General features: G+C 41.6%; 1 protein-coding gene across 1 annotated transcript; it reads right to left on the bottom strand.

Annotated features, from left to right (window-relative positions):
• Positions 1-1545: 1545 nt before the first annotated feature.
• LOC128902012 (protein ERGIC-53-like) lies at positions 1546-25909 on the bottom strand. Its single transcript, XM_054184271.1, has 13 exons — positions 25661-25909; positions 24260-24414; positions 24063-24170; positions 20687-20748; positions 19881-19980; positions 14121-14244; positions 13724-13782; positions 12975-13107; positions 11304-11497; positions 11108-11178; positions 7023-7176; positions 6157-6278; positions 1546-4506 (listed from the first exon to the last, which is right to left on the bottom strand). Exons 1-13 carry the CDS (start codon positions 25869-25871, stop codon positions 4470-4472), a joined length of 1530 nt encoding a protein of 509 aa, XP_054040246.1. The 5' UTR covers positions 25872-25909; the 3' UTR covers positions 1546-4469.
• Between the last annotated feature and the right edge of the window lie 563 nt (positions 25910-26472).

The following is a 26472-nucleotide window of genomic DNA, read 5'->3' as shown; positions in this document are numbered from 1 at the left end:
GCAGGAATTTGTGGGAAGAATCAACTTTTTACATCCAACCAAGTCCAACTTTGATTACCAAAACCCTATTGTTACTTGCCCAAATGGCCAACAGAACGGAGATCACAGACCTTGGATCGCCAATCGGACGTTAAACAGAGAATGCTGAACTTGAGCATGCATTGGTCTGAAGTTGAACGCATAAAGTTAAGTAAAATTTGCAATTTGGCAATATTCAAAAACTAAAAATGCAGCATTAAGTTTATGCATAAGGCATTTGTATACAAGTAATGAATAAACACTCAGCCTGATAAGGAACCAATTGCTTACAGGGTACCAAAAGCACCAAGTTTTAGGCACCTACCTTGGGCGCCGACAAGGACCGGCACCTCCAGAATAATTGCCGTTCCTGACAAGTGCTTTAACTATTGCCTGTATCGAAGTTAAAAACCACTTACTGCTTTTTGTTGGTTAAAGGGATCACACGCTTAATGAAAACATACAGACAGCTGCTAAATAAGTACTCGTGTTGCCACTTCCTTTGCTTTAAATCAACATCCTTTCCCTCTTGCTTAAGTGAAATTAAAATTAAAGGCTCAGTTCCCGTTTTGTCCGGCGGAGCTGGGTGATACGAAAAGGCCTGCGTTCCATACCCAAGGAACGTAGGCGTCTCCAGCCCCAGGACAGAATCCAGCGTCTCCAAACAGGCAAACCACAAAAAGCAAAATCCAAAAGCCTCACAGAGCAGCCAGCACAAAATTGCTGCAGGCAGGCAAGCGCCCAAATTCCCAGCCTTTGCTAGAGACTGTGCCCAAAACAGCCGCAGCGACAACTCCGACCACCTAATTCCGACGTATCTCGGTGTTCTTTGAGAGGCCCAAGACTCTCCCCCCACTTCATCCATCTAGAAGAGGATGTCGCCTTTTATACAAGTCAGAACATTGGATCACTTGCACAGAAAGAGAGAAATAAATAGTTTAGGGCTTCCTCCACCAATTAGAGAAATTGCTCCTGGCTGGGGGGACAATGATGGTCAATGAGGGAATTCTTACTCCTCCTGTGGGAGGTCACCACAGACAAACACAGTTTACTGGCTAGAACAGTTTAAAAACCAAACAAACAAACAACAAACAAACAAACCCCCAAACCGAACAAGAAAAAAATAACCCAAGGAGAGACAGACCGACTTGTTTTGGGGAGGCACGTTGCACTCCAACAAACAGGAGCAAGCACCCAGGTGAAGGCACTCCGGGGAATCTGGAGGAAGAACTTCAGCGATCAGGCAGTCTACACTGAGAAAAAGAAGGTACTTTGTACGCTCAGATTAAACAGAAAATAACTCGATTTGCTGTTGGGAGACCTAGAAGCCAACGCGCTGCTTTACGTTTGGCCCCGAGTGCCTGATGCTCAAGGTGAGCCCCCCAACGCCACCAGCTCTCCAGGACCTGGCAGGCCTCAACCCAGACCTCGGAGCGCTCAAACCCTCCAACAACAGAGGGTAAAGAACGCTTCAAATGCACTTCCTTGGATTTCATGGATGTGTACCAAATTAAAAGAAAAAAAAGCTTACTAAAAATATGCATCTTTATTCAAATAAGGTTATCTCTGAACTCCAAGTGTCAATTTACATTAGTCAGAAACAAACATATGAAAATGTCAGCTGTTTGAATTTTAAAAAAATCATAGACAGTCTTCGGTGTTACAGCAATTGATGCATGGAAAAATGTCAAATTTTCTTCAAACAGGAAGTTAGGTAATTTACAAACCACATTGTGAATTTTGAAAGATTCAGGAATGACCGTGTATTTAATATACCCTGACCAGTACAACAAGATTCTCTTGTCACTGCCAAATATTTGCTACTTATCATCCACACTTCATTACAATTATTAGACTCGTGTCCACCCCCTCCCCGGCCCCCGCCATTGCATGTTCAAAGAAACTTCTAGTAGTCAGCCATAACAGGAGGCTGCACTGAATGACAAATATTCTTGAAGTCCAAATTTGCTGCTATCACTTCAAGAACAGACAGGACAGAATTTGATCTGGACAACTGGGAGCTTTCCTTTGATCCAGTGAGGGATGAGGCAATTATGGAAGTTCCAAGGAGAGACGACTGTGAAATGAAGCATGAAGCAAAGTTACCACTTTTTGGAGGGTACGCTTTAGACCTCCTGCTCCCTAATACAACGGTTTCCCGGCTGCGGGCGGGAGATGGGTCAGGTCTATCAGCAGCACAAACACAAGCTGAGCCCCATACTGACCATGCAGTTATAGGTTCAAGTTTTCCCCTAGACACTGTCCCTCTTCTAACAAAAGACACAAAAGCGTGGGCTGCTCCGGCTTTAAAACAAAGCTACGGTTGGATAAATTCACAGTAACAAAAAAATACAGGCTTCCTCCAATTTGACACATTAGAGATGTTCCTCATCGTGCCAGACATTCGCACCTGCCTACCAAAACACAACTGCTGGCCTGTCTGCGTGCCGGCTCTTGCAAAGCTGGCTGAGAGGGAGGGAGTTCTGTTGGGCTGCTGCACTGACGCAGGAAGGCTTGCAATTGGCAGGAACAAGACTGCACATTTTCACAACAACTTAAGAAAATATATTAAGTTTAGTTAGAAGAGTCAGGGTTGTAACAGCTTAGACTCAAGGCACCTGTAAATATTTGCTGGTGTTGAAAGAACTGAATGGACAAATTCCCGTGCGTTACGCTGGTTTATGCAAAAAGTTTTCTTCGTTGATTTACCCTATTTATGCAGCAAGATTAGCTCAAGGCAGGAGTTTCTCCAAACGGTACAGCAAAATCTTCTCAAATTTAGAAATTAATCTATAAAGCCATACCACTTACAGTATATTACATACTGTAGCTATGTAAATTGGTGTGTAGGTAGTATCGTTTTACTGGTATAGCATAAACATCCACTTTTTGGACACTGTATTTGAAGTAACAAAATATATTGCATAGATTTATTATTTCTCCAAACTGGCAGGCACAATACTGAAGTGTTCTTCATTACAGCGAATTTGGCAGCATGTGTTGCACTCCAAGGGAGTAGGATGTAGGAATGCAGTATTTGTACGTTAGATTCCAAATGATTTTTGCAGATTCAGACAAACAGATGAATAATTAAAAAGTGAAATATCCTGATGCATTTGTGTATTTTATAGAATTTAAAAAAAAAACCCAAACCCCCTATTCTAACTCTACACACAAACAACTCAAGGACAAAGTTACCACAGATATGTAAACAAGACAAAATTAATTCTTTTCACATTCCTAATAATTCCTATCTGCTTTGTTTCTTTCCTGAAGCAAATGTTCACCTGATAAGCAGTACCAAAAACACATGTTCCGTCTTATGCTTTTGATATTAAAGCAGGAATTGACACACAAAACTGGTTCTACAATAGCTGTTGGATTAACAAACATGTCTGAAGCATCAGCTTGTGAAGAAATGACTTAATACTCAGTATGTGTAGTTTAGAATACTTGCCATGTCAAGATTTAAATCAAAGCATCTGTATTTGATACATGAAAGACACAAGACAGCTTTATAAAAGTAAAGACATATTCATACACTAAACACATGCTTAAGAAAATCAGATTTGAAGAGGTATAAAGCAATGATACCTTTGCTGAAAAAGTCGCACAACTTTCTAAAAAAAATTACAGACAGACTTGAAACTACAAAAAAGAAATCAGTCCCACAGTATATTTGAAGAAACTACTTTCTCATGTTTTCTCTGACTGCCTAAAATCAAAACCCAAAATCAGGAGATAAACTTTTATTTCCTTGTTCTGTATAGTTTGTCTTCTATATCAGGTATCAACAGTCAGACTGTTAAAGGCCTGTCTTTGTGTCCACCTATTAAAAAGTGTTTAAATTTCATGAAGATTTAGAATTAACTACATAATTCTTAAACCCTTAAATCCAAGTGGTAAAGAAAATAAATGTTTATAACAAATTTTTTACCACCCCAAAAAAAAAAAGATAGAGAAGAGCAGTTGCTTGGAGGTTTTTTTTGTTTATCTCATTGTTTTGTTTGTTTGCTTCTGTTTTTTTTAAACTGGTATGTCAGGATACTTCGCGGCAAGCTTTCTGCACAACTCATCCGTCTGCAATTCTCACTATGAACGACAACCAAACTTGGGTGTTTCAATTCCATCCTCTGGAATCTCGACAAAAGAAGAGGAATATGGCATTTGCCTTCCGGTATTTATGAGAAAGTTGGCTGAAAACATAGACCTAGAGAGGGTCTGCAGTCTTGCCCTGTCTAGCATTTGCTCTGCTGCTCCCCAGTGTGTTTTGGTTTGTTTTTTTTTTAACTTTATCATTAACAGTTTAAAGAGAATTTATTTTGTTTAACAAAATTCAATAATTTACAATATTGAAGTATATCAAACACTAAAATTTCCCTCATTTACAGAAGTGTATCATTTTCTGTGCATACATACTGCTGTTATGTATGCACAAAAGGAACAGGTCATCAAAAGAACTTTTTGGCTGCTGCTTCTTGCTGACTCCTGAAAGAAAAAGCAGAAGAGAATTCATTAAGTACTTATGGTATAAAACCAGCTAACTGGTTTAAATAAATAAATATTTCACTTACTTGGGGATTAAAATATTTCATTCCTTGTCAACAGAGACTTAGGAAAATCTAATATAAGTCATATCACAAAAATAGGATAGAATTTTTTCTATTTACAAAGACATCGGTAGCATCGCTATAGCTCCAATTTTGCATCAGACACAGAAGGAAACAAAACATTCTGGACAGAAGCCAGAAACCATGAAAGAATATATGAACAGATTTTTGAAATACTTTAACTAAAATTTTCTAAAGCTTCTCAGTATCTGATTGGCCTAAGGATCATCACAGAAAAGGAAACGCATGCAGTAAGCAGTGAAAGAATTTACTCGAAATGGGATTTCCTTTTCCCTCTGGCAGAGAACATATTTATTTTCTTAGTGAATACAGACACTGTGCATCAACCGCACACTGATGCTAGAATTAGAAAGGCATCAAAAAGAACTGGAGGGGACAGGCTCCTCATGTGTCTTGGAAGCCATCTTCCCAGCTGATGGCATAACATGACAGACATAAGAAAGGCACTCTCCCCGCTTTGCGGAGAAGCGGACACACGATAAAAGTTAGTGCTATCAGCAGCACTGGTCTTATATTAATACTAGTTATCCTTCCACAGAGGTAGCAAACAGCATTTTCTCTTTGAAGTGCAACACAGCTATTTTGGTCCCTACTCCTTATCCCGATCAGCTTATGCGAGAAGCAGGAGGGACAACTACCAAGCAAGTCCTCACTCTCAATAGGCTTTTCTTTCCATCAACGTAAATTTAATTTGAACATTATGACATTACAATGAGGAAAAAGCGAAGAGAGAAAACATCCCAGTTAGCTTGTGGGGTTGGGGGGAACCAGAAGTCCATACACTATCAATATCATACGCAGGACAGGGATGAAGGCATATGCATCGTATAAATGTTCACTGAGGAATTTGTGAAATGGGATAAGTAGCTTGTAGGTATGCATAGCAAAAAAGAAAAAAAAATTCAAATCACATCATATTTTGTTAAGATGTTAATAAACTTCAGTAAGTCCAGCAGAGGACCACAAGGATGGTGGTCAAGAGCTGAAGAACATGCCTCAAGAGAAGAGAGGGAGGGAACGGGGCTTGTTCATCGTGGACAAAAGACGGTTTCAAGAGGTCAAACAGCAGCTTTCTAATCCCCACAAGATGTTATTGAGGGGACGGGGACAGTTTATTTACGGAGATGCACATTATAAGAAAGAGACACAACAGTCAAACTGAAACGGGGCAGGTTTCCATTAGATACACTGTGGACACAGGGGAGAATAAAACAAACTTCATAATGATAATTAAACATTTCCAGTGGGGTCCCTAACAGTGGTAAATTTTCCATTCTTGGAGGTTTTTAAGACCCGATCAGTCTAAACACTAAGCGACCTGGTCTAAATTCACTGTCGACCCTGCTTTGAGCGGAAGGTTGAACTGGAGACCTCTCCAGGTCTCTTCCAATCTGAATGACTGCTTGTTTTAAAGAAGATTAACATAATCATGCCATTGCAATTGCAATTCCAGTCAGAAGTTCTGAAAATCATTTGCCCTGTTGTCTTTCAAGAAAAACATACTTACCTATACATGATATAACCAATGAATAACACTGTTTGCACTGCTACAAATATGAAGAAGTGCACTGTAGATAAGCACGATGGAAATGGTGGCAAATCTGGACACTTCACTTTCTCACCAGATGGCTAAAAAATAAGAAAAACAATATTTGAGAAAAGAGCAAACAAGACATGCCACTGAAAGACTGTTATATGCAAGAAACAAAACAAGGTCTTTGCAACATGATCTAAAAGTCAGAACACAAGCAGAAAACAGACAGAAAAGACACTACTCTGAAAAATCATAGTTTTACTCACCATCTCACTTTTCTCTTTCACCTTTATGTTTCTCAGACAAACTGACTGCTGCTAATTTGAGCATTAGAGTGGAAAAGAATAAATCCTTGGTAAATTAAGCCAGAAATCAAGAACCTTCCGTAGGATCACAAGCTAATTCAGCTTAATTGCTACCTAGGCTAGACTAAGGTGCTCCTGAATGTGCACACGGTGATCTTTCACGCTTAGAGGCCTTAAGCAGAGCCTGCCTGAGTTTCCCCTGATTAAAGCTCTCCCTTCTGTGCAGAAGCAGCGGAGAATCTTCTCTGTATAGAGCTGTTAAGTAGAGGGACAAACACAAAAAACGCACCCAGAAAACCTAATTGCTTGACCTTGTTTCCACAGGAAATTAGACTAAAAATCATGCTCTTTGTGCAAAACTTCTCATCAAGACACAGATCATGCAGTTAGGTCAAGGCAGTACAGTTTTAGCGAAGCAGCTTAATGAAGGATTAATTGCTCTGTAAATTGCATGCTGGCTCATCCTAGCTTTTCACTAACAGCCAAATAAAGAAGTATTACAGTCATGCTTTCCGCTACCAGCACATAAATTACCATATTTCGTTGTACTAAATGCTCAATGTCCCTCTTTACTACATGAAGGTGTTCTTTGATGTCATTGAAGTGCTGAGTTGTTTCATAGACTCCTGCAGCAGAGCCAGGATGTTGAGCTCCAGTGATCAACCTCAGAGCATCAGACATGGAATTTCTGAAACAAGACAAACAACAAAACATCTTTCAGCACAGAGCAGCTTTCCTATACACAGCAGTTATTCTGGACATCTTTTAGTCCATTAAAATTAATTCAAAATACACAGCAGCCCCAAAACACAGAAAACAGTTTTTTCCAGCTTCCAGGAATACGTATCAAGAAACAACTCCTTAATCAAAGTATGATTTTTTAAAATATTTAATTCCGCAGACAGTTTCAATTTGTACACTGCACCATCTCCCAAAGCCACGCCGAAAACAAGATCTAGCAAATATTCTATTGCTAGACATCTGCTTTGCCTGACTGATGAAGTCTAAAACAAGTGTTTTATTTGAGGCTCTTGCCATGGCTTTAGGATAAGCAGAGTTTAATGCAATCTTTGAAGAAAACCAAAAGCTGTTTGAAAAATAAATAAATAAAAGCAATCATGTAAGAAATAAAAATAAAGAAGAGGCTTTAGGGATAAGAAAAGATTTAGATACATCCTTGTTTCATGATTATCATTTATACGAGAAACTCATTTCCCATATGTATTGCCATAATACTTAATATTGTCTTGATGTGAATTCATTTTGCTTCTACAACAAATCAAATTAAATCCATAAAAAGTTGAGGTTCCATAACAAATTTTGTTTGAGATAAACTAGTCAATGAGAGAAAAATACTTAAATCTCTAATCAATATGTTTATATAATTTTCCCCTACTGTGATGTCTCTTTTCAGTTGCAAAGAGGATTATTCTACAGCTAAAATATTTATCATGTGAATGTTAATCTCCTCATTATTAACAGAATAAACAATCAAAATATATGTCTTTGGATATTTCTTTTTAATTTACTTAAAACTTTACATTTTGTTCAGATGAGAGCTTACTTTGATGCCTTCAAGGTAAAGTCCTAACTCTTTGTACTGTGGTCAGCAATTTGTCACGGTATCACAGAAGGGTTTGGGTTGGAAAGGACCTTTAAAGGTCATTGGGTCGAACCCCCCTGCCCTGGGCAGGGATGTCTTTCACTAGATCTGGTCGCTCAAAGCCCCGTCCAACCTGGTCTTCAACACTTTCAGTTGTAACTTTCACATAGGAAAAACACCACAAAAGCAAACCTGGCTTGAATACTATTCATTGAGTAAACTGGCAACAGTAACATATAATCGCATTTGTAAGTGTTATACAAAATTATATTACTGATTTTTAAATGGCTCACAATATTGTGAAAATGGCAAGTTAAGCATCCAAATTTAAACGTTTACAAATAATCTTCATAAAGATGTTGCCCATCTTTTAGCTCTGCATCAGTTACTCTTCGTGCCATTAAAATGCAAAAATCACAGAACTAAAAATAAAATTTAAAAAAAGCTGAGCCAGGAGCAAAGAGAAAACTAGCAAGGTACATATCTATTCAAAGGCACTGTGACAGCTCTCCAGAAGTAAGACTTGCAAGCATCGACATACTACGTTAGTGTTACAGCAGCTTTCGCTCCCTTGTAAGAACTGCGCAGCGCATTTAAATTACTTTAAGCAACTACACATTAAGTCAAAGATACACACTAAATTAATCTACACAATTACATCAGGTTGCAGATACACCACTTCAATGAAGAGGCCTTTAGTAATTACAGCCGCTACTAAACGCTGGATTAACAATATACTTTTCTTCAAACTGAAGACTACCACTTTTTCTGTCAAATATCACTATAACACACAAATCAACTTAACGTCCTAGACTACCAAGTATTCTGCATACTTCCCACATAACCAAAAAAAATTCTTTCCGCTTACAGTAACAAAAAGCTCCAAGAATCCACCTTGTCCTGTCATCTCTGTAAAAGCTCAACCCCACTTCCAGCACACGTTAGAAGATCGGTTACACTCCCAGTTATTCCAGATAACGCACTGTGTGCTAGGCCAGGCGGAGTTAGCCACGGATTTCTGCAAAACTCTCAGTGTTCACCTCAATAAGCTCATTTCTAATATTGCAAAGTTATCAAAAGGAGTCACCAAAACCCAGCTGTTTGCTTCTGTAAGCCACTGCAAACAAAACTATCCAAAGCTGCTCTTACTTTCTCTCATTCTACGTTTCTGGCCTGGAACTTACACTTACAAAATGAATGCGAAAACCCCTGATCTGTCCTAACTTAAATTAGCATATACGTTATTCAGAAATTATTTTATATTTTTGTATTGTCATTGTATAGATTATTTAAATGAAGTTGATTAATATTTACCTGTACTTTGAATCAGTGTTATAATAACCTTTTATAATAACCTTCCAGTTTTTAACTGGAAGATTGTTTTTCTTAAATAACGCATGCAACGACCATCACGACCACTGCCTAGCTAATGCTTATAGTAATTCTGTCTGTCCACATCCATCGCATTGTTTATCTGGCCCCACTATTCTCAGTGCTAGAACACATATAATTCTCATTTTGTTCCTCTCCCTCCTAGTATCACCATCCCTGTGTAATTAACAGAAGTCTGCACACCCACCTCCCCCCAGACTGATCCACGCTTTCTTAAAAGCAAAATAAGTTCCCTAAGTAGACATGGTCTGTATCAAATTTAATTTATATTTACTTCTGCATGAACAATACCATGCTGATAGTTTCTATCGTATGAACATGCAAGATTCTTCTGTAATCAGATGATTAAGAAATCCACAAATCTTGACAAGAAAATTACTTAGGCAGTAAGTCCTTTTCCTCCGGGATGACCAGCAATGCAACAGCGGGCTGTTCATTTCTATCTAAAAATAAAACATTTCTTTAATCTAAGAAAAATATTAAGATGATGTTACGCAAACTCATACCTAATAAGTAGTCACAAAAAGGGCAGACTGCCAATGTTAACAGGAAAATCTAATTTGCTTGCAAGGTATAAAGATTTGTCAAGAATATTACCATAAAAGCTTTCATGGAAGAACAAGTGCAAAAATGGAAGCACTCTAATCTTCATTCTACAAAAAAACCTGACCTACTTAGATAAATCACAAGAGCTGCCCTTGAACTAACATAGAAAAAAAACCCACGACTGCTTATATACTACAACATCAAGTTGTAGGAATTGTTTTTCTCCTTTTTTTAAGCCCAAGGTAAGGAATGTTTTAACTACGATAAACGAAGGCTTAAACCAATTTAAAGACATTCCTGCTAGAGACAGCAACTGTAAGACACCTGTACACAGACATCCCTATCAAAAATAGGAATTTTCTTAAATCCATTTCAGCAGTATAGCACCTTCAAGATAAGATTTTTTTTTTACTTCATTTGGTAATGTATTTTGCAAACAAAAATAATAATTAGAAGAATGAGCAATGAATCTCAGCAACTTTTATTATATGCACAAACATTTTCACTTGCATAGAACTATTTCTAAGAATTACTTACATGCCTTTATAGGTCGTTTACACTAAACAAAACCTCAAATATATTTCATATAATATTATATATTTGATTCATAATACTATATAATAATAAACTCATATAATTATTATATCAGGAGTAGACTGAGTACACGGACAAGATACTCAAATACACCTTTTTTTTTTTTAGGTTCACTAGCTATAAATCAAAGGCATTTATGCTCATGTTGTTATCAATACTCCAAAATCCGAGCAACAAGTTTCCATGAGGTAGCAGGTTATCACGTTAGCAGAAATTGATCGTTTTTAGAGGGAATGGACTTACCTGTTGAAGTGGAATCTCGGGACAAAAAAAAAAAAAGAAGCAAATCAGGGGGCTTAGCCATCCTAGGGACATGAACTTACTTTATTATAGAAATTAAATGTATGTGGACAGTCATCACTAAGGAACGGCCACAGAAATTTCAAGTTTGTCAATATTCCCCTGCTTAAATAATAAATAGGATTTAAAAGGTGGAACGAATATAAAATTCAAAACATAGACTTAACCTTCAGAAAGCATTTACCTTATTTCATTTACTTGTCTAATGACCTCTTCTTGATTTTTCACAACCGTCTCGATCTCTTGCTGGGAAACCTGGCAGGGCAGGGGGAAGGGGGGGCAGAGAAAAAGATCAACCAATCTTGGAAAAGGCAAATCGATCACGCTGCTGAAATTAGGCTAAGCTATCAATCACGGTGGTTGGTTGTTTTTTTATTTACCTGTCCTTGTTGACCCGGAACACCAGCGCCTCTTTTGGCAATCTCATCTGTGACTGCAGAGACGTATCGTCTCTGCTCATCCAGAATCATGTCCAACTGCCTATTAAGCTGTTTGATTTCAAGATGAATTCGATTCTGCCCCTCGAAGACTTGCCTCAGTTCACGATCACTTACAGTTTCAAAAAGATCATCCGCTGATAAGAAAAAAGGACACGCAGTTCTTAGATATTTGCATTCCTCATAAGTTGCATTGTATCATTTTTTTTGCACCCTTGAAAGTTTCCACATGGGTATAGTTTTTCCCCATAATTTGATATATTCAGTGTTTATTTATCACCATTGCCATAGCAAAGGATACCCAAGTGGGATCAGAACAACTGAACAGAGAGAACCACACATTCAAACCCAGATTCCATCTTAGAGTTCCTATTTCAGTACTTGGGTAATGTGCAACACAAAATGGAAACAGGATGCTGTTATTATTAGGTGGCAGCTATCTTTGCATAAGCTAGCATTGTACTACCAACTGTACTTCAGAAGAGATTTGCAGGTATAAAGTGACAGCTAACAAAAAACAAACAAACAAAAAAACCCCAACCACCTGAAATTTCAGGTCTAGATGCCTGAAGTACATTCCTGACAGTCTGTGTTCAAATACAGCTAATTCAATCCACAAGAATAAGAAATAGGCTGGCTTCCATTATATTTGCAAATAAGCAGATTCTTTTTTGCCCAGGTCTAAAAAAAAATAAATTAAAAAGCGCCAAGCAACCCAAGCAAATAAACAAACCCCCCATCATGTCCCATAGCAGAACAATCAAAAGTCAAAGCCCTGTGGCTAAACACTCAAAAAAGTGGGCAAGAGTCATTATTATAATTTTCCTAAATTAAATGTCATTTGAAATCAGTGGAAAAACACTATTCAGAGTGGAAAAACACTATTCAGTCTGAAGTATCTTTAAACCAATGCTTGCTGAGAGCTGCGGATGCATGGCCTCAATAGTGGAAAGGGAAATTCTGCCTTACCCAGCCAAACTTAAATTTATCATCAATAGCTTAAAATGTAAAAATAAATGCTACAGCTTTTAACAACATCAAGCTGGAAATTTGGTTATTAGACAAGCCAAATACCAAGACTGAATGCCAGCTAATGCTGTGGTGCTGAAACTGATGGAACACCTGTCCAGTTATTGGGCAAGCATTAAAAGGCTGTTCCAAGTAAACATAAGTTCCAGCACATCCACTAGCCCACCTTTAATAATAATCCATAAAACAAGATGGAAAAAAAAATTAATTTGTTATGAATGCGCAGAAACAGACCAAAGCGATGACATTTCAAATACATTTTCAAATAACCAAAAAGGCCATGCTTCCTCAGTCATCACTGTACAGAGAGATGCGTGACCATCTCTCCCTTCCACCGTTCCATGATGATTCTCATCATTCCCATCATGTTTCCCTTCGTTTGTTTTGTTCTTAATCCGGGCGTGACAAAAGGGACTTCATATTTCAGAAAACACTTCACAAACAAAAGAGCAAAGATTCTTAAATGAAGTAAATAACATTAGTAGGAACTTAGTAAAATCAGTCAGATTATCAGGCCCTAGTTCTGAATACCCCAGAAAGCAAATTGTCTTCCTTGGCAACTGAAAAATCACCCAAATAACTTGCCTGGCTGTCCTTGCACATCAGGATGTTCCTTCTGAAATTCTTCTTTCTTTTTATCCAATTCTTGTTGAAAGTGTTCAAACTCTTCTTGATACTTCTCTTTATCTTTTTGAGGAATTTCTGCATCTGGTGTTGGCTTTAAAACATTATCAAGGGCGGGGGGGGAGGGACAGAGATTTTTTCATGTTTTCCATTACTCCTATATAACTTATTCTCTAGCAAGGCTGTTCAGATTTCAGATTTGAAGACATAACACAATTAGCGGAACACATTAATATATTAAGCTGAAGTGAGGAACCAGACATCCCTATGGAGACCCATAGCTTTTTCCTGATACATGAGTACTTTCTGCGATTAAAACAAAATCGAGTTTTACAAGGATAGATGCTGTTTAACAGTACAGAAGTGTTCTAGAGGTACGGCAAGTTGAAAGCAAGAACTGGTTATTTCTCCACTTTCCAAACAAAGAGTACTTTTGGGGTTGTTTTCTCTGCATGTTTTGATTTATCATCAGGATTTTTGTTGATTTGGTGTTGCTTCAAGAATTCTGGTGTTGAAAACATTAATTAATATATTACCGAAACATTACAGGTATTAGTCTCATTTTTCTAAAACAGATGATAGCACAGCTACATGCCAAAATCCTGGAACAGGGATGCCAAATATAACTTCAGAGGAAGTGCCATAATCTGCTGCTACATGTAAAAAATATACAATAACATGTTTTACTAATCATGCATAAAGATGCTTACTACTTCCTTCCCAGGCTCAGTCAACTGGAAGGTCAGAAAAGACAGGACGTCGTGATCATCTGTATTCAACAAGCAAAACAAAAAAACACTGTTACTTCCCAAGTCAACCTTGAGCTTGCAAATGATCTTCAGGCAACAGAATCCTCAAAACGTCCTCCCAGGAGTTTATGCAGTGGGGAATGAGACCGCACAATGTCTTTGTAAGGACAAAAGGAAAGTCCTTCTGCTCTAGCCAGGAAAAGGCCTAAGCATACCAGCAATTTGGGAATGGGAGAGGGTTAATTCCATCAACACAGTCAAAAACTGGTGTAATGGATCAACACTCGCAGCAAAAATGCCTCTCTTGCAAACCCTGCAAGCCTCCACACCACTTGTCACAATTTTTAACATTTGCTACCTGCAAGTCCCCCTGTTGCTGCAGATATTCCAAAATATCCTTGTGATGGCAACACCATATCTTCCACTTTCGCACAAAATTCATAGTCTTCCTTATCCGGAGTGAAGCCATTGTTAATTAATACCTAAAAGGATAAACACAATTTTTACCACATAAATCTATTTGTGTTAATTGCTTTGTCAGTTTACAGTAATGGTCATAAATACACTTATTGAGTAATTCTGTGGCTGATACTAGAAACCAGAAAAAGCATCTTTTCTGAAAGACATTTTTTGCAAAGAAAATGCAAAAGCTTTCTATTTGAAAAAGGAAAAAAAAAAAAAGGCCGATTTCACCATTGAGCATGACCAAAATTCAACATTTTCTGTTCATCCCCTAAGAGGACATACCACATAGAATTCAGACACATAAAAGAATTTATTCACTTCAGTTATAAGAAACGGCAAGACAAATTAGTGCGTGGAAAGGAACACACTGGGGAACGGGATACCACCGGGAGAGATGAAGGTAAGCTAACAGGTGTCATGGCACTGCCTGAGGGTGCGAATGGAAGCGTTCCATGGACAGGGCTTTAAACTAGAAATAAAGGAGGAAGGGGATAAAACCAGGCCCACTAGTAATGAGCCTAGGGATAAAGGGCCAAGGATGGGGGTGGAATCGGTAACCCAGCTCAAGTGCATCTACACAAATGCACGCAGCACAGGCAACGAACGGGATGAGCTGGAAGCCATTGTGCAGCAGGACAGCTGTGATGTAGTCGCCATCACGGAAACGTGGTGGGATGACTGTCACAACTGGAATGCTGCGATGAATGGCTATAAGCTCTTCAGAAGGGATAGGCAAGGAAGGACAGGCGGGGGTGTGGCTCTGTACATTAGGGAGTGTTTTGATTGTATAGAGCTAGATTCCAGCGATGGTAAAGTCGAGTGTTTATGGGTAAGGATGAAGGGCAAGGCAAATAGGGGAGATCTTGTGCTGGGAGTATGCTACAGACCACCCAACCAGGATGAGGAGACAGATGAAGTATTCTATAAGTGGCTGGCTGAAGTCTCGCAATCGCCAGCCCTTGTTCTGGTTGGGGACTTCGACCTGCCGGGTATCTGCTGGAAATACAACACAGCAGAGAGCAGGCAGGCTAGAAGGTTCCTCGAGTGCGTGGAAGATAACTTCCTGACACAACTGGTAGGTGAGCCTACCAGGGAAAGTGCCTTGCTAGACCTACTGTTCACAAACAGTGAAGGACTAGTGGGAGATGTGGTGGTCGAAGGTCGTCTTGAGTTTAGTGATCATGAAATGGTCAAGTTTTCAATTCGTAGTGATGTAAGGAGGGGGGTTAGCAAATGGACTTCTGGAGGGCGGACTTTGGCTTGTTCAGAACACTGGTTGAGAGAGTCCCTTGGGAGATAGTCCTGAAGGGCAAAGGGGTCCAGGAGGGCTGGACGCTCTTCAAGAAGGAAATCTTAAAGGCCCAGGAGCAGGCTGTCCCCAAACGTTGCAAGTCTAAAGGGCAGGGAAAATGGCCAGTCTGGATGAATAAGGAACTTCTGATGGAACTTAGGAATAAAAGGAGGGTTTACCACCTTTGGAAGAAGGGACAGGCAACTCAGGAGGAGTACAGAGATCCCATTAGGTTATACAGAGAGAAAATTAGGAAGGCAAAAGCCCAGCTGAAGCTCAACTTGGCCACTAAGGACAACAAAAAAAGTTTTTATAAATACATCAACAAAAAGAGAGCCAGGGAGAATCTCCATCCTTTACTGGATGCGGGGGGTAAAAGTTGCAACCAAGGACGAGGAGAAGGCTGAGATACTTAATGCCTTCTTTGCCTCCGTCTTCAATAGTCACACCAGCTATTCCCAGGGTGTTCAGCCTCCTGAGCTGGAAGATAAGGATGGAGTGCAGAACAACGGAACAACCCATCCATAATCCAGGAGGAAGTAGTCAATGATCTGCTTCTGCACCTAGATGCACATAAGTCTATGGGGCCGGATGGGATTCACCCAAGAGTACTCAGGGAGCTGGCGGGAGAGCTCACCAAGCCTCTCTCCATCATTTATCAACAATCTTGGTCAACAGGGGAGGTACCGGATGACTGGAGGGTGGCTAATGTGACACCCATCTACAAGAAGGGTCGGAAGGAGGATCCGGGGGAATACAGGCCTGTCAGCCTGACCTCGGTACCAGGAAAGATCATGGAGAGGATCATCTTGAATGAGCTCTCACGGCAAGTGCAGGGCAGCCAAGGGATCAGGGCCAGCCAGCATGAGTTTAGGAAAGGGAGGTTCTCCTTAACCAACCTGATCTCTTTCTATGACCATGTGACCCACCTTCTGGACGCAGGGAAGGCTGTGTATGTTGTCTATCTGGACTTTGGTAAGGCCTTTGACACCATCCTCCACAGTATTCTCCTGGAGAAACTGGCGAATCATGGCATAGACAAGTGTACCCTCTGCTGGATAAAAAACTGGCTGGATGGCCGTGCCCAGAGAGTTGTGATTAATGGGGTGAAATCTTCTTGGTGGCCGGTCACCAGTGGTGTCCCTCAGGGCTCAGTTTTGGGGCCAGTTTTGTTTAATATCTTTATCAATGATCTGGATGAGGGGATTGAATGCACCCTCAGTAAATTTGCAGATGACACCAAACTAGGTGGGAGTGTTGATCTGCTTGAGGGTAGGAAGGCTCTACAGAGGGACCTGGACAGGCTGGATCAATGGGCCAAGGCCAACTGTATGAGGTTTAATAAGACCAAGTACCAGATCCTGCATTTCGGTCAGGCTGGGGAAGAGTGGCTAGAAAGCTGCCCGGCAGAAAAGGACCTGGGGGTGCTGGTGAACGGCCAGCTTAACATGAGCCAGCAGTGTGCCCAGGTGGCCAAGAAGGCCAACAGCATTCTGGCTTGTATCAGGAATAGCGTGGCCAGCAGGAGCAGGGGAGTGATGGTGCCTCTGTACTGGGCACTGGTGAGGCCTCACCTCAAGTGCTGTGTTCAGGTCTGGGCCCCTCTGTACAGGGGGGACACTGAAGTGCTGGAACGTGTCCAGAGGAGAGCTACCAGGCTGGTGAGGGGTCTGGAGACCAGGTCATATGAAGAGAGGCTGAGGGAGCTGGGCATGTTTAGCTTGGAGAAGAGGAGGCTGAGGGGAGACCTCATTGCCCTCTACAACTACCTGAAAGGAGGTTGGAGAGAGGTGGGTGTTGGCCTCTTCTCCCAGGTGAATAATGACAGGACCAGAGGAAATGGTCTGAAGTTGCGGCAGGGGAGGTTTAGATTAGATAGTAGGAAGAATTACTTTACTGAAAGAGTGGTCAGGCACTGGAACAGCCTGCCCAGGGAGGTGTTTGAGAAACATCTAGATTTGGCATTTCAGGGCATACTCTAGTGGCAAAGATTGTAGGGGTTTGTGGTTTTTTTGTGTGTGTATGGTTGGACTTGATGATCTCAAAGGTCCTTCCTTTCCAACCATGAAGATTCTAAGATTCTATGATTTACACCATTCCAGCAAGCACCAGCGGTTTTGGGGCACACCTGAAACGCTTGTACACCAACACACGCAGTTTAAGAAACAAACAAGACAAACTGGAAGCATTGGTCCACTCCCAGAGCTATGATGTCATTGCTATTAGTGAGACTTGGTGAAATGAGTCCCACACCTGTAGTGCTGGGACGGAAGGCTATTGCTCTCAGGATGGACAGCCCTCACAGTTAGAGATGATGTGGTTGAAAGCCTCAGGCTGAGGATTAGGGGGATGGAAAACAAAGCAGATGTCATTGTGGGCATTCACACTATTGATCAACCAGCCAGGATGATAGCACCGATGAGTTATCCTGCAGGCAATGAGGAGCAATCTATGGATCATTAGTCCTTGTCTTTGTGGGAAATTTCCACTTCCCCAACATCACCTGGGAATACCATACTGCTGTGACAAGCAAGTCTGGGAAATTCCTGAAGAGGAAGAAAATTTCTTGTCATGAGTACTCAGGGAGCCAACTAGGAAAGATGCCTTCCTAGATTTGTTTGTGAGCAGAGGAGGACACGTGGGAGGTGTGATGGCAGGTGTCTGTCTTGGCCACAGTGATCATGAAATGGTAGATTTAAAAATTTTTGGTGTAATGAGAAAAAAGGTCAGCAGAGTTGCTACCCAGGATTTCAAGAGAGCAAACCTACACCTACTCAGGAAAGGCTAAGGACTCTGGGTTTGTCTGGTTTGGAGAGGAGGTGGCTGAGGGGCCACCTCATGGCTCTCCGCAGCTTCCTGAGAGGTCATGGAGAGGGATGTGCTGAGCTCTTCTCCCTGGAACCCAGGGACAGGACAACTTGGAACGGTTCAAAGCTGTACCAGGGGGGCTCAGACTGGACATGAAGAAGCATTTCTTTACAGAGGGAGTGGTCAAACCCTGGAACAGGCTTCCTGGAGAGGTGGCCTATGCCCCACGCCTGGCAGCGTTGAAGCGGCATTTGGACAATGCCCTTAATAACACGCTTTAAGTTTTGGTGAGCCCTGAAGTGGTCAGGGAGTTGGAGGTCCTTGCAGGTTCCTTCCAAATGGATCTGATCTATTCTATTCCATTCCATTCCATTCTAAAGCTGATCATGGCTTAATAGTATCATCTCTGGTTCAAGAAATCCATGACTCAGGGATCATTAAAGGCCAGCCTACGAAAAGCATACATCCCAATAAGGTTTTGGGTAACAAATTTTTGGTCTAATCTAGAACAGTTGTCCCTTGCTGTTCTTAGGTTGATTCTAAGCTTAGAAAAGGTTCTCTCTTCCTCCACGTATGCATTTGCAGAACTGCTAAGGTTAGCAGCAACATTTGGGCCAGAGGAGTTCCTAGATAAGGCATCAGCGACCAGGTGCATTCACAAAGACAGCAGCCTTGGAGTCTGAAATTTAATTTTCATTCAAGAGTAACAAATAGCTTTTACCATTACAACACAGTACAAGGTCCACCATGTTTTAGGTGCATTCGTGTTTACTTTTAGAGAAACTTTTACTACAAAATGACAGCTGTGTTCTATGGCTAATACCTACGAACAGTACCTTTTCAGAAGGAATGAGAAGCCAAGAAAAACACACTTCATAGCTGTCACAACCCAGCACCACATAAATATTTTTCTCCCCTTACCTAGAAGGAATTCACAATCATCTGAATAGTATTTAAGAAGTCTTATACCCTTATAATTGGTTTTCCTTATATTCCTTATACCAGTGGTTTTCTATCTTCTTTAATCTTCAAAGCCCTACTACTTCTTGGAGGCGGGAAGACTCAAGTGGCAAATTTAAATCTACTGTCAAAGAATGAGCTTTGGTTTTATAGTCAAATTTCAAGAACCTCTTCCAATCAGCCACAAAACCCTCTGCAGCTCTCAGATCAGCTTGAGAAATACCATTCAAGTTAAGGAGCTGCTCAAACACTTGGAAGCTGAGGAACAGATGCCGGCTTTGAGACACCTCTACAGGCAAGTCGACAGCAGCAGAAGGGTCTGAGCACACACAAGTATGTTAGCGAGACTCACTCCTAAGTAACATCAGAAAAATCAGCAATCGCCTCGGGAAACTACAGATGCACTAATGTAGTTAAAAGAACTTGTTTAGCATTTGAACATACTGCACCTCCTTCAGCTTCTGCTACCGATCTCAACATTTTCAAGAATATTGGAATTAACATATGGGGTCTTCGAGTTTTCAAATAGCTGCAACAATCTCACACTTAAAAAGCTGAGAAACAGGAGTAATTATGTTATTTCAGAGTACTTACAGTCAATGTTTTTTGGTAGTATGTTATCTTTACTCGAACGGGATAGGGCTTGTTACGAAAGTCCCTCTGACAGGATGCCAATGCTTGCGTGGAACCATCACTATGCAAGAAGACAACTTGCATAAAACTATATCTTATGATTTATCATCAGCTAAGACAAAAAAGCATCAATGTATCACTAAGCAACATCATGATAGTTTTTCAGTATGCAAGTTTTTCAAAAGCTGTCCCACAACTGCACTGAGCTTTTCTGAGGTCTGGAGATCAACGGTACTAGATGCTTTACACAGGACACAATGTAAACAGAATGCAGTAACGGGGAAATCTGTTTGCTTCCAAGATATACTCTTGCACCTGTGAACTGAGGTGGAAATAAGCTATAGCCTGGATTGCACCAACTAAGCTAGACACCTCTCTTCTCGGAAAATCCAAAAAGATGTCAATTGTGGTGTTGACAATAAACAATCAGAAATCAAAATTAAACTGATTAATTTTAGTAACAGGCAATTAGCTTTCAGTTAGTCACTTTTGTCAGTTATTAGCTGTGTGTGGAAGATACCCATAAGCAACAGAGGTAAAAAGGCTCCATGTATCTGAGTTCACCCACCCCAAAGGGCATATGCCATTTAAATAGTTGCTAATTTCTGTGCTGTTACTGCCAAAACAGTGTTTTAACAAACAGAAAAACTCAAGGGAAACAACAAAGTTTCACATGAAAGAGACCTTTATAATGTTTCTCAAAGTTCCATGCAGCGTTTCACCATTCAAAAACAAACATTCATCATTAACACTGAAAATAAACTTACTTCTGGTGGTCATACAGAAGTTTTCCATTGTTGCCTACAACAATCACTCCGGGATTGTTTTTCTAGAAAAAGAAATAGCAAACAAATGGAATAGTTTAATTCAAACTGAAACATAAGTAACATCACCAACAGCCCTTCTGCAATAAAGCACCTAAAGTCATTACACTACAGATACAGGACAGATGTTTTTATTCTCTCCGTACTTCAGGACTACCTATACAAAATGACTGAGTAGCGCTGTGTCATGCTGCATGCTTTGCAAGAGACTGCTCCTTCTTTACATAGTTAGAAAAAAACCTCACACAAATTAAGTTTCTGGATATACTACCAATTACCATCATTTGACAAATACAGGAATATAAAAGCCACAGATAGGAGAAATTTATATGTAGTAAAGATATAGACCTTAAAACTAATAGATTACTTAGCACAGCCAACTTTGGCTACATAGCACTGGGAAGAACATCCAAACACACACTATGTTGACATCCTACTGACCTTGTCACAGTCATTAGAAAAACCTCAGGAGCTATCTGTCAGAAACCAAACAAAGTCTGTTGAACACATGCCCAGTTATTTAAATTGCTAGAGGACAAGAACAAGCTAAAACGATAATGGCAGAACAGATTTACAGTGCTATTCTTGTTGCCTCCAGGAGTTTATGAAATGAACTCCAGTTTTTCATAGCAGCACAAGATTTCAGAGTTAATCTCCCTTCCCCTTCAACATTTCAATTCATCATCTCCTAAAGCATACTAGTTTTGGCTGGGAGAGTTAAATTTCTTCATAGTAGGTTGTATGGGGCTATGTTTTGGATTTATGATGAAAAGAGTGCTGATGACACAGTGAAGTTTTAGTTACTGCTTACACAGCCTCAAGGCCTTTTCTGTTTCTCACAGTCCACACCAGTGAGTAGGCTGGGGGTGCACAAGAAGTTGTGAGGGTACACAGCTGGGACAGCTGACCCCAACCACCAAGGGGTATCCCAGACCATATGGCATCACCCTCAGCAATAAAAGCTTCCTCCTCAAACCAGGACAGGGAAGGAGGAGAAAGGGGGAACACGCAGAGTTATGGCATTTGTCTTCCTAAGTCATGGTTATGTGCGATGGAGCCCTGCTGTTCTGGAGATGGCCAAACACCTGCCTGACAATGGGAAGTAGTGAATTAATTCCTGGTTTTGCTTTGCTTGAGCACACAGCTTTTACTTTACCTACTAAACTGTGTTTACCTAAACCCACAAATTTACTCACTTTTACCCTTCCGATTCTCTTTCCCATCCCCACCCCGTGTGGTGCTTAGCTGCTTACCAGGGTTAAACCACAACATAAAGGAATACACATTCCAGCTAGACAGATTGCCAGCTCTTAACAAAAGAAGGCAAGACTCAGACGTCAAGAATTCAAGAAATAATGTCCTTCCCAATTCACAGTGGTGGAGCAGGATGGACCTTTGTCTTCAAAAAAACACTACAACCAAACTATCTGTCTCTTTTCCTTCATCACATAGATTGTAAGGACAACAGAACGGTACACCAGCATAGAGAAATACACCAGTGTTTTTACTTCTCAGCAATAGAGACTGGCTAGCTGAATTGCTTTGACATCAGTATTGCCTGCTCAGTACCACTGGAATACTTTAATGTCATCTTCTTACTGCTTTTTTTAGTTTAACAACACTATTACTGAATTAGTTCAGAGAATACTTGCATATATTCTGCACAAAGTGTGTACAAACAGTTCAATTGCAAAGCCTTCATGAATGCAACCCAAGTCTAATCTACCTTAGAGCACAGTAGACAGCTACAAACAAAAGTATTCAGTGATAACAGTCAATGGATGGTCCAGTTTCTGCTGGGGATCACGTCTGGATGCAAGCACGTGCAAGAACTTGAAAGACAGTAGAGAATCCAAAGCAGGGAATAACTTCTCAATTTTTTGCCTCCAAAAGTCACAGAAAAGATGTGCTGCAAACTCTTGTGACATTTAGTATGGTTCTTACAATTTCAGGTATTCAGAGCTATGAACTTGTATTTCTCTTTTTAAAAGGCTCCTGTCACTACTTCTACAGAGAAATAAGAATTCAGCTCTGGTATAACCTGCAGGCTTAGAATGAAGAGGGAAAAAAAGGCTTTACAGTTTTAAAATCAGCATCATAAGCAGGGTGCTTTGAGTTGGCAGTACTAGATGAAGCATACTTCTGGATGCTAGCATGTTAGGCTGAGGACCAGTTACAGCACCAAACATCTCCCACTGAACACACTGAAACAGCAACAAGAAGAATTTCTCCATACTGGGACTCAAGAAAGCAAGAGGCTGTCATTAAAAAAAAAGTCTTAAGAACTCCAGTATTTAAGACACGTCAGACCAATACAGGCATGACAGAGACTTTCGTTTTGACTAGAATTGACACATCATCACTTTCTAAAAAAGGGTTTCACGCCACACTGACTAAACCTGTCATGATCAGAGTCTCAGCACTATCAAAGTTCTGGCAAATAGTGTTGTCCACATGCAATTTTTGTTAGATGGCCTCTTCAGCCAGCTAAACTCCACCAGTTTCCATATTCATGCCAGAAATCAGGAAAAAAAAAGATTTAAAAACGCTTAGTAAGTTAACAATACTCTAATTTTATGTCTTGTCTTTGAAGATCAGAAACATAAACGCCATCTTCAGTCTTTCGACATCTATATATGTTGAAGTTTACTGTATATCAAAAGCCATCTGTAGGAAAAAAGCTTGTAAACCTACAAAAATATATCTAAAACATTTAAAAAGCAAGCCAAAGTAGTGTAGGAAAAGCAAGAAAAGCAAAGCAGACCTACTATGTATTGTTAAAAGTTTCGCAGGATCATTCTGGACTGGAAAACTCGAAATTCGAAACAGCAACTGTCACCCCCATCTGCTACAGATTTTTGCTCTCAAACTATTCAAGGAGATTTGTTCCAAGAAAAAGAGCATCTCTGAAGACAGACATAGAAACTTGTGTTTCCACAGTGTCATATTTTGGTACGATATGCCTCTTCCAAAGCACACATCTTCAGACCTATCAATGTTTCAAATTGTGCATGGACATTCCAAATTTCAGTTTGCACACATGTACATGGTATTTTTCCCTCCAAACCTAACACATGAACCAATCTTCAGTGGAGATTCATTATGTCTTACGCTTCAACTTTTAAGCTTAAAAAAAAAAAAAAAGTGTGAAAAAGTCTAGTAAAAACACTAAAAGGGAAACTTGACTATTTTAAATTATCTCTTTGAAATGGAGAAGAGTAGGAAAATAACATACTATTTTTTTCCACAAAGTTATATGTACAAAACAAGCAGGAAATTAATTTATAGTCTTTGGCAGAAGACTTTGCTTCCCACTAACCTTTCCATCATTGTCAAAGGAATCAAAGAAAATTCCAACACCGTTCCATTTATCAGCTGCCCCGAAAACAGGACCTTCCAAGCCTTGCTCTTCTGTAAACCAGATTGCCTATCATAAAAACCAAATAAGACTCATAAGTCAAGATTCACTTTTTAGAGCACGCCTGATTTTTTTCAGTGAGATGAAATTCTTAATACCAATCCATCAGCTCCAATGCGGCCTCTTCCTGTAACTCGAAAGGTCACTTCGACTTCCCAATATTCAAATATTGATTTGGTTTTTGTCCACACCGATCCTCTTTGGCTTTTCAAAGATGTTGTTATACGAATCTGATCTGCACTTGGTATGGCATCTAGAAAGGAAAGGAACCAACACTGAATACATCAAAAAGTATTGCAAGTGTCTAACTAGCCAATTAGCAAATCTTCTAAACTCACAGAATTTTCTCCTCAACTGGTTAACAGTTTTCAAAATAACTTTTTAGTGGAGTACTCAACCACTTGAGAGGGGATCAAAACCCAAACCAGCCAACACACATTTACTTTCAACAACTTGATCACTGCTTTACAGAAGATTTGATCAAACTTCCATTTGGGACCACGATGTACAACTTAAATAGAACATTGGTGTTGCTGTTAAGATATGCAATAAATTAACTATGAAAAAAAATAATCAGGTTTAGCTTTCTGCTGTACCTCACGACTTTTCACAAATCACAGATTTCTGTTCTGCTTTTTAAAAACACATTTTCTAATTTTCTGTTTCATAGCTTAAAAGAAGAATAAGCATACATTTAGAGAAATTCATTCACCTGTATTAAATAACACTTATTTTTGTGACTGTCTGCTTAAAAGCTTATACAAATAGTTTCCTCCATGTCACTCGTAGCATAATGTCAAGTAAAAGGCAAAAATTAACATTCCTGAATTAACCAATATAAACTAAATTAAAGCCTGTCAAAAAATAAAAACACGGCAGAAGTTACTGCAGAGAAACTATACGAAGGTAGGGCCTTATGTACAGTAAATATCAATGCATTTTACAAGGGGGGGACTTGCAGAAGGCTAGATGCCTTAAATCCTCAACCCATATTGCAGAGGATACATAAACTACGTCCAATAAAGTCGTGTTTGCCAAGGCACAATTTCCATTTTAAGCTTTTACACTACGAAATTCAACAGGCTTTTCAGCCGCGCAGAAGCACCAGGGTTTCGCTGGCCTCAGGCCGGGCTCCTCCTGGCCCAGTGACACATCATCACTCCCGGCAGCGTGTCACACGGACCGGGGGTCACACCGACCGGGGCCCTCCCCGTCCCCACGGGGCTGTGGGGGGCTCGGCGGGACGGGGGGCACGGCCGGCGCTCCCGCCTAAGGGCGCCCTGTCGGCCCTCGCCCGCCGCAGGCCGCGGCAGCCCCCGCCGCTCCCACCCGCCGCCTCGGCGGTCCCCTGATCCCAGCCGGGACTGACCGGCCCCGGCCATCTTCGCCGTGCCCCGCAGCTCCCTGCCGCGGCGGCTCCTTCCCGCGCCTTTCCCTTACGGGGCCGGCCGCACCGCGGGAACACGGCGCGGCCCCGCCGCCCCCCGCCCGGCACTTACTGCCCGTGTGCACCCAGAACGGCACCGTCCCGTCCGCCTGCACCAGATGCGGCCCCTTGAAGCTGTACTTGTACTCAAAGCGCCGATGCGGCGCGGCCGCCGCCGAGCCGTCCGCCGCCTGCCCGAGGGCGAGCGGCGGGCGGCCGATGGCGATCAGGGCACCGGCTAGGAGGGCCGCCGCCAGGCCGCCCCGCTGCGCGCGCGCCGCCATCTTGGGCCGTGCTGCGGGAGCCGGGCACAGCCAACAGGGCGGCGCGCGATTGGCGGCGCGCGGGGGCCGGACCCGGGCGGGGCAGGGCGGGCCCGGGGAGGCGGGCGGTTCTGAGGGGAGGCGGGGCGGGCAGGGCCCTTTTGAGGAGCAGCGGGCCGGGCCAGGGCGTTCTGAGCGGCGGCGGGCCGTTCTGAGGGGCAGCGGTCCGGCGCCGCGTTTGTGAGGGCTGCGCTGCCGTCTGCTTCAGCTCGGCAGGAGGACCCGTTCCGCTGGCGGGCGCCGCGGAGGACCCGTGGGATGGCGCTTCTCTGGCAGCGGAGAAGCCCGGAATCGGCCTCGGGGAGGGAGCCGGGCTGCCGGCCCTGCCGAGGTCGCGCCCCGTCCCATCCCCTTAGGGCCGCGGGGAGGCCCCTCGGGCCGGCCGCCTTCTCCTCGGCGGCCCGCCGGGCCCAGTGGAGCCTCCGGCCGCCTTCTCTGTTTCGTACCGCGGCCTTTCGTACAGATGCGTGCCGTTAATGGTCTGCAGGGTGTGAGGGGTAAATAATCTGTGCTTTTCCCTCAGTATTACTTCCTTAGCAAAGATGCCGCTTACACAGGCTGT

Source organism: Rissa tridactyla, chromosome W, assembly GCF_028500815.1.
Source record: "Rissa tridactyla isolate bRisTri1 chromosome W, bRisTri1.patW.cur.20221130, whole genome shotgun sequence".
In the NCBI taxonomy this organism is placed as follows: Eukaryota; Metazoa; Chordata; class Aves; order Charadriiformes; family Laridae; genus Rissa; species Rissa tridactyla.
The sequence above is the reverse complement of the archived record's forward strand: the minus strand, read 5'-3'. Positions and strand labels throughout refer to the sequence as shown.

Excerpts from the sequence above, each read along its gene's own strand:
- LOC128902012 (XM_054184271.1), bottom strand. The coding sequence starts at position 25,871 with ATGGCGGCGCGCGCGCAGCGGGGCGGCCTGGCGGCGGCCCTCCTAGCC. Across the intron at positions 24,415-25,660 it reads GTTCTGGGTGCACACGGGCA|ATGCCATACCAAGTGCAGAT; the intron begins GTAAGTGCCGGG and ends TTTCCTTTCTAG. Across the intron at positions 11,179-11,303 it reads TTCCGGGTCAACAAGGACAG|GTTTCCCAGCAAGAGATCGA; the intron begins GTAAATAAAAAA and ends CTGCCCTGCCAG.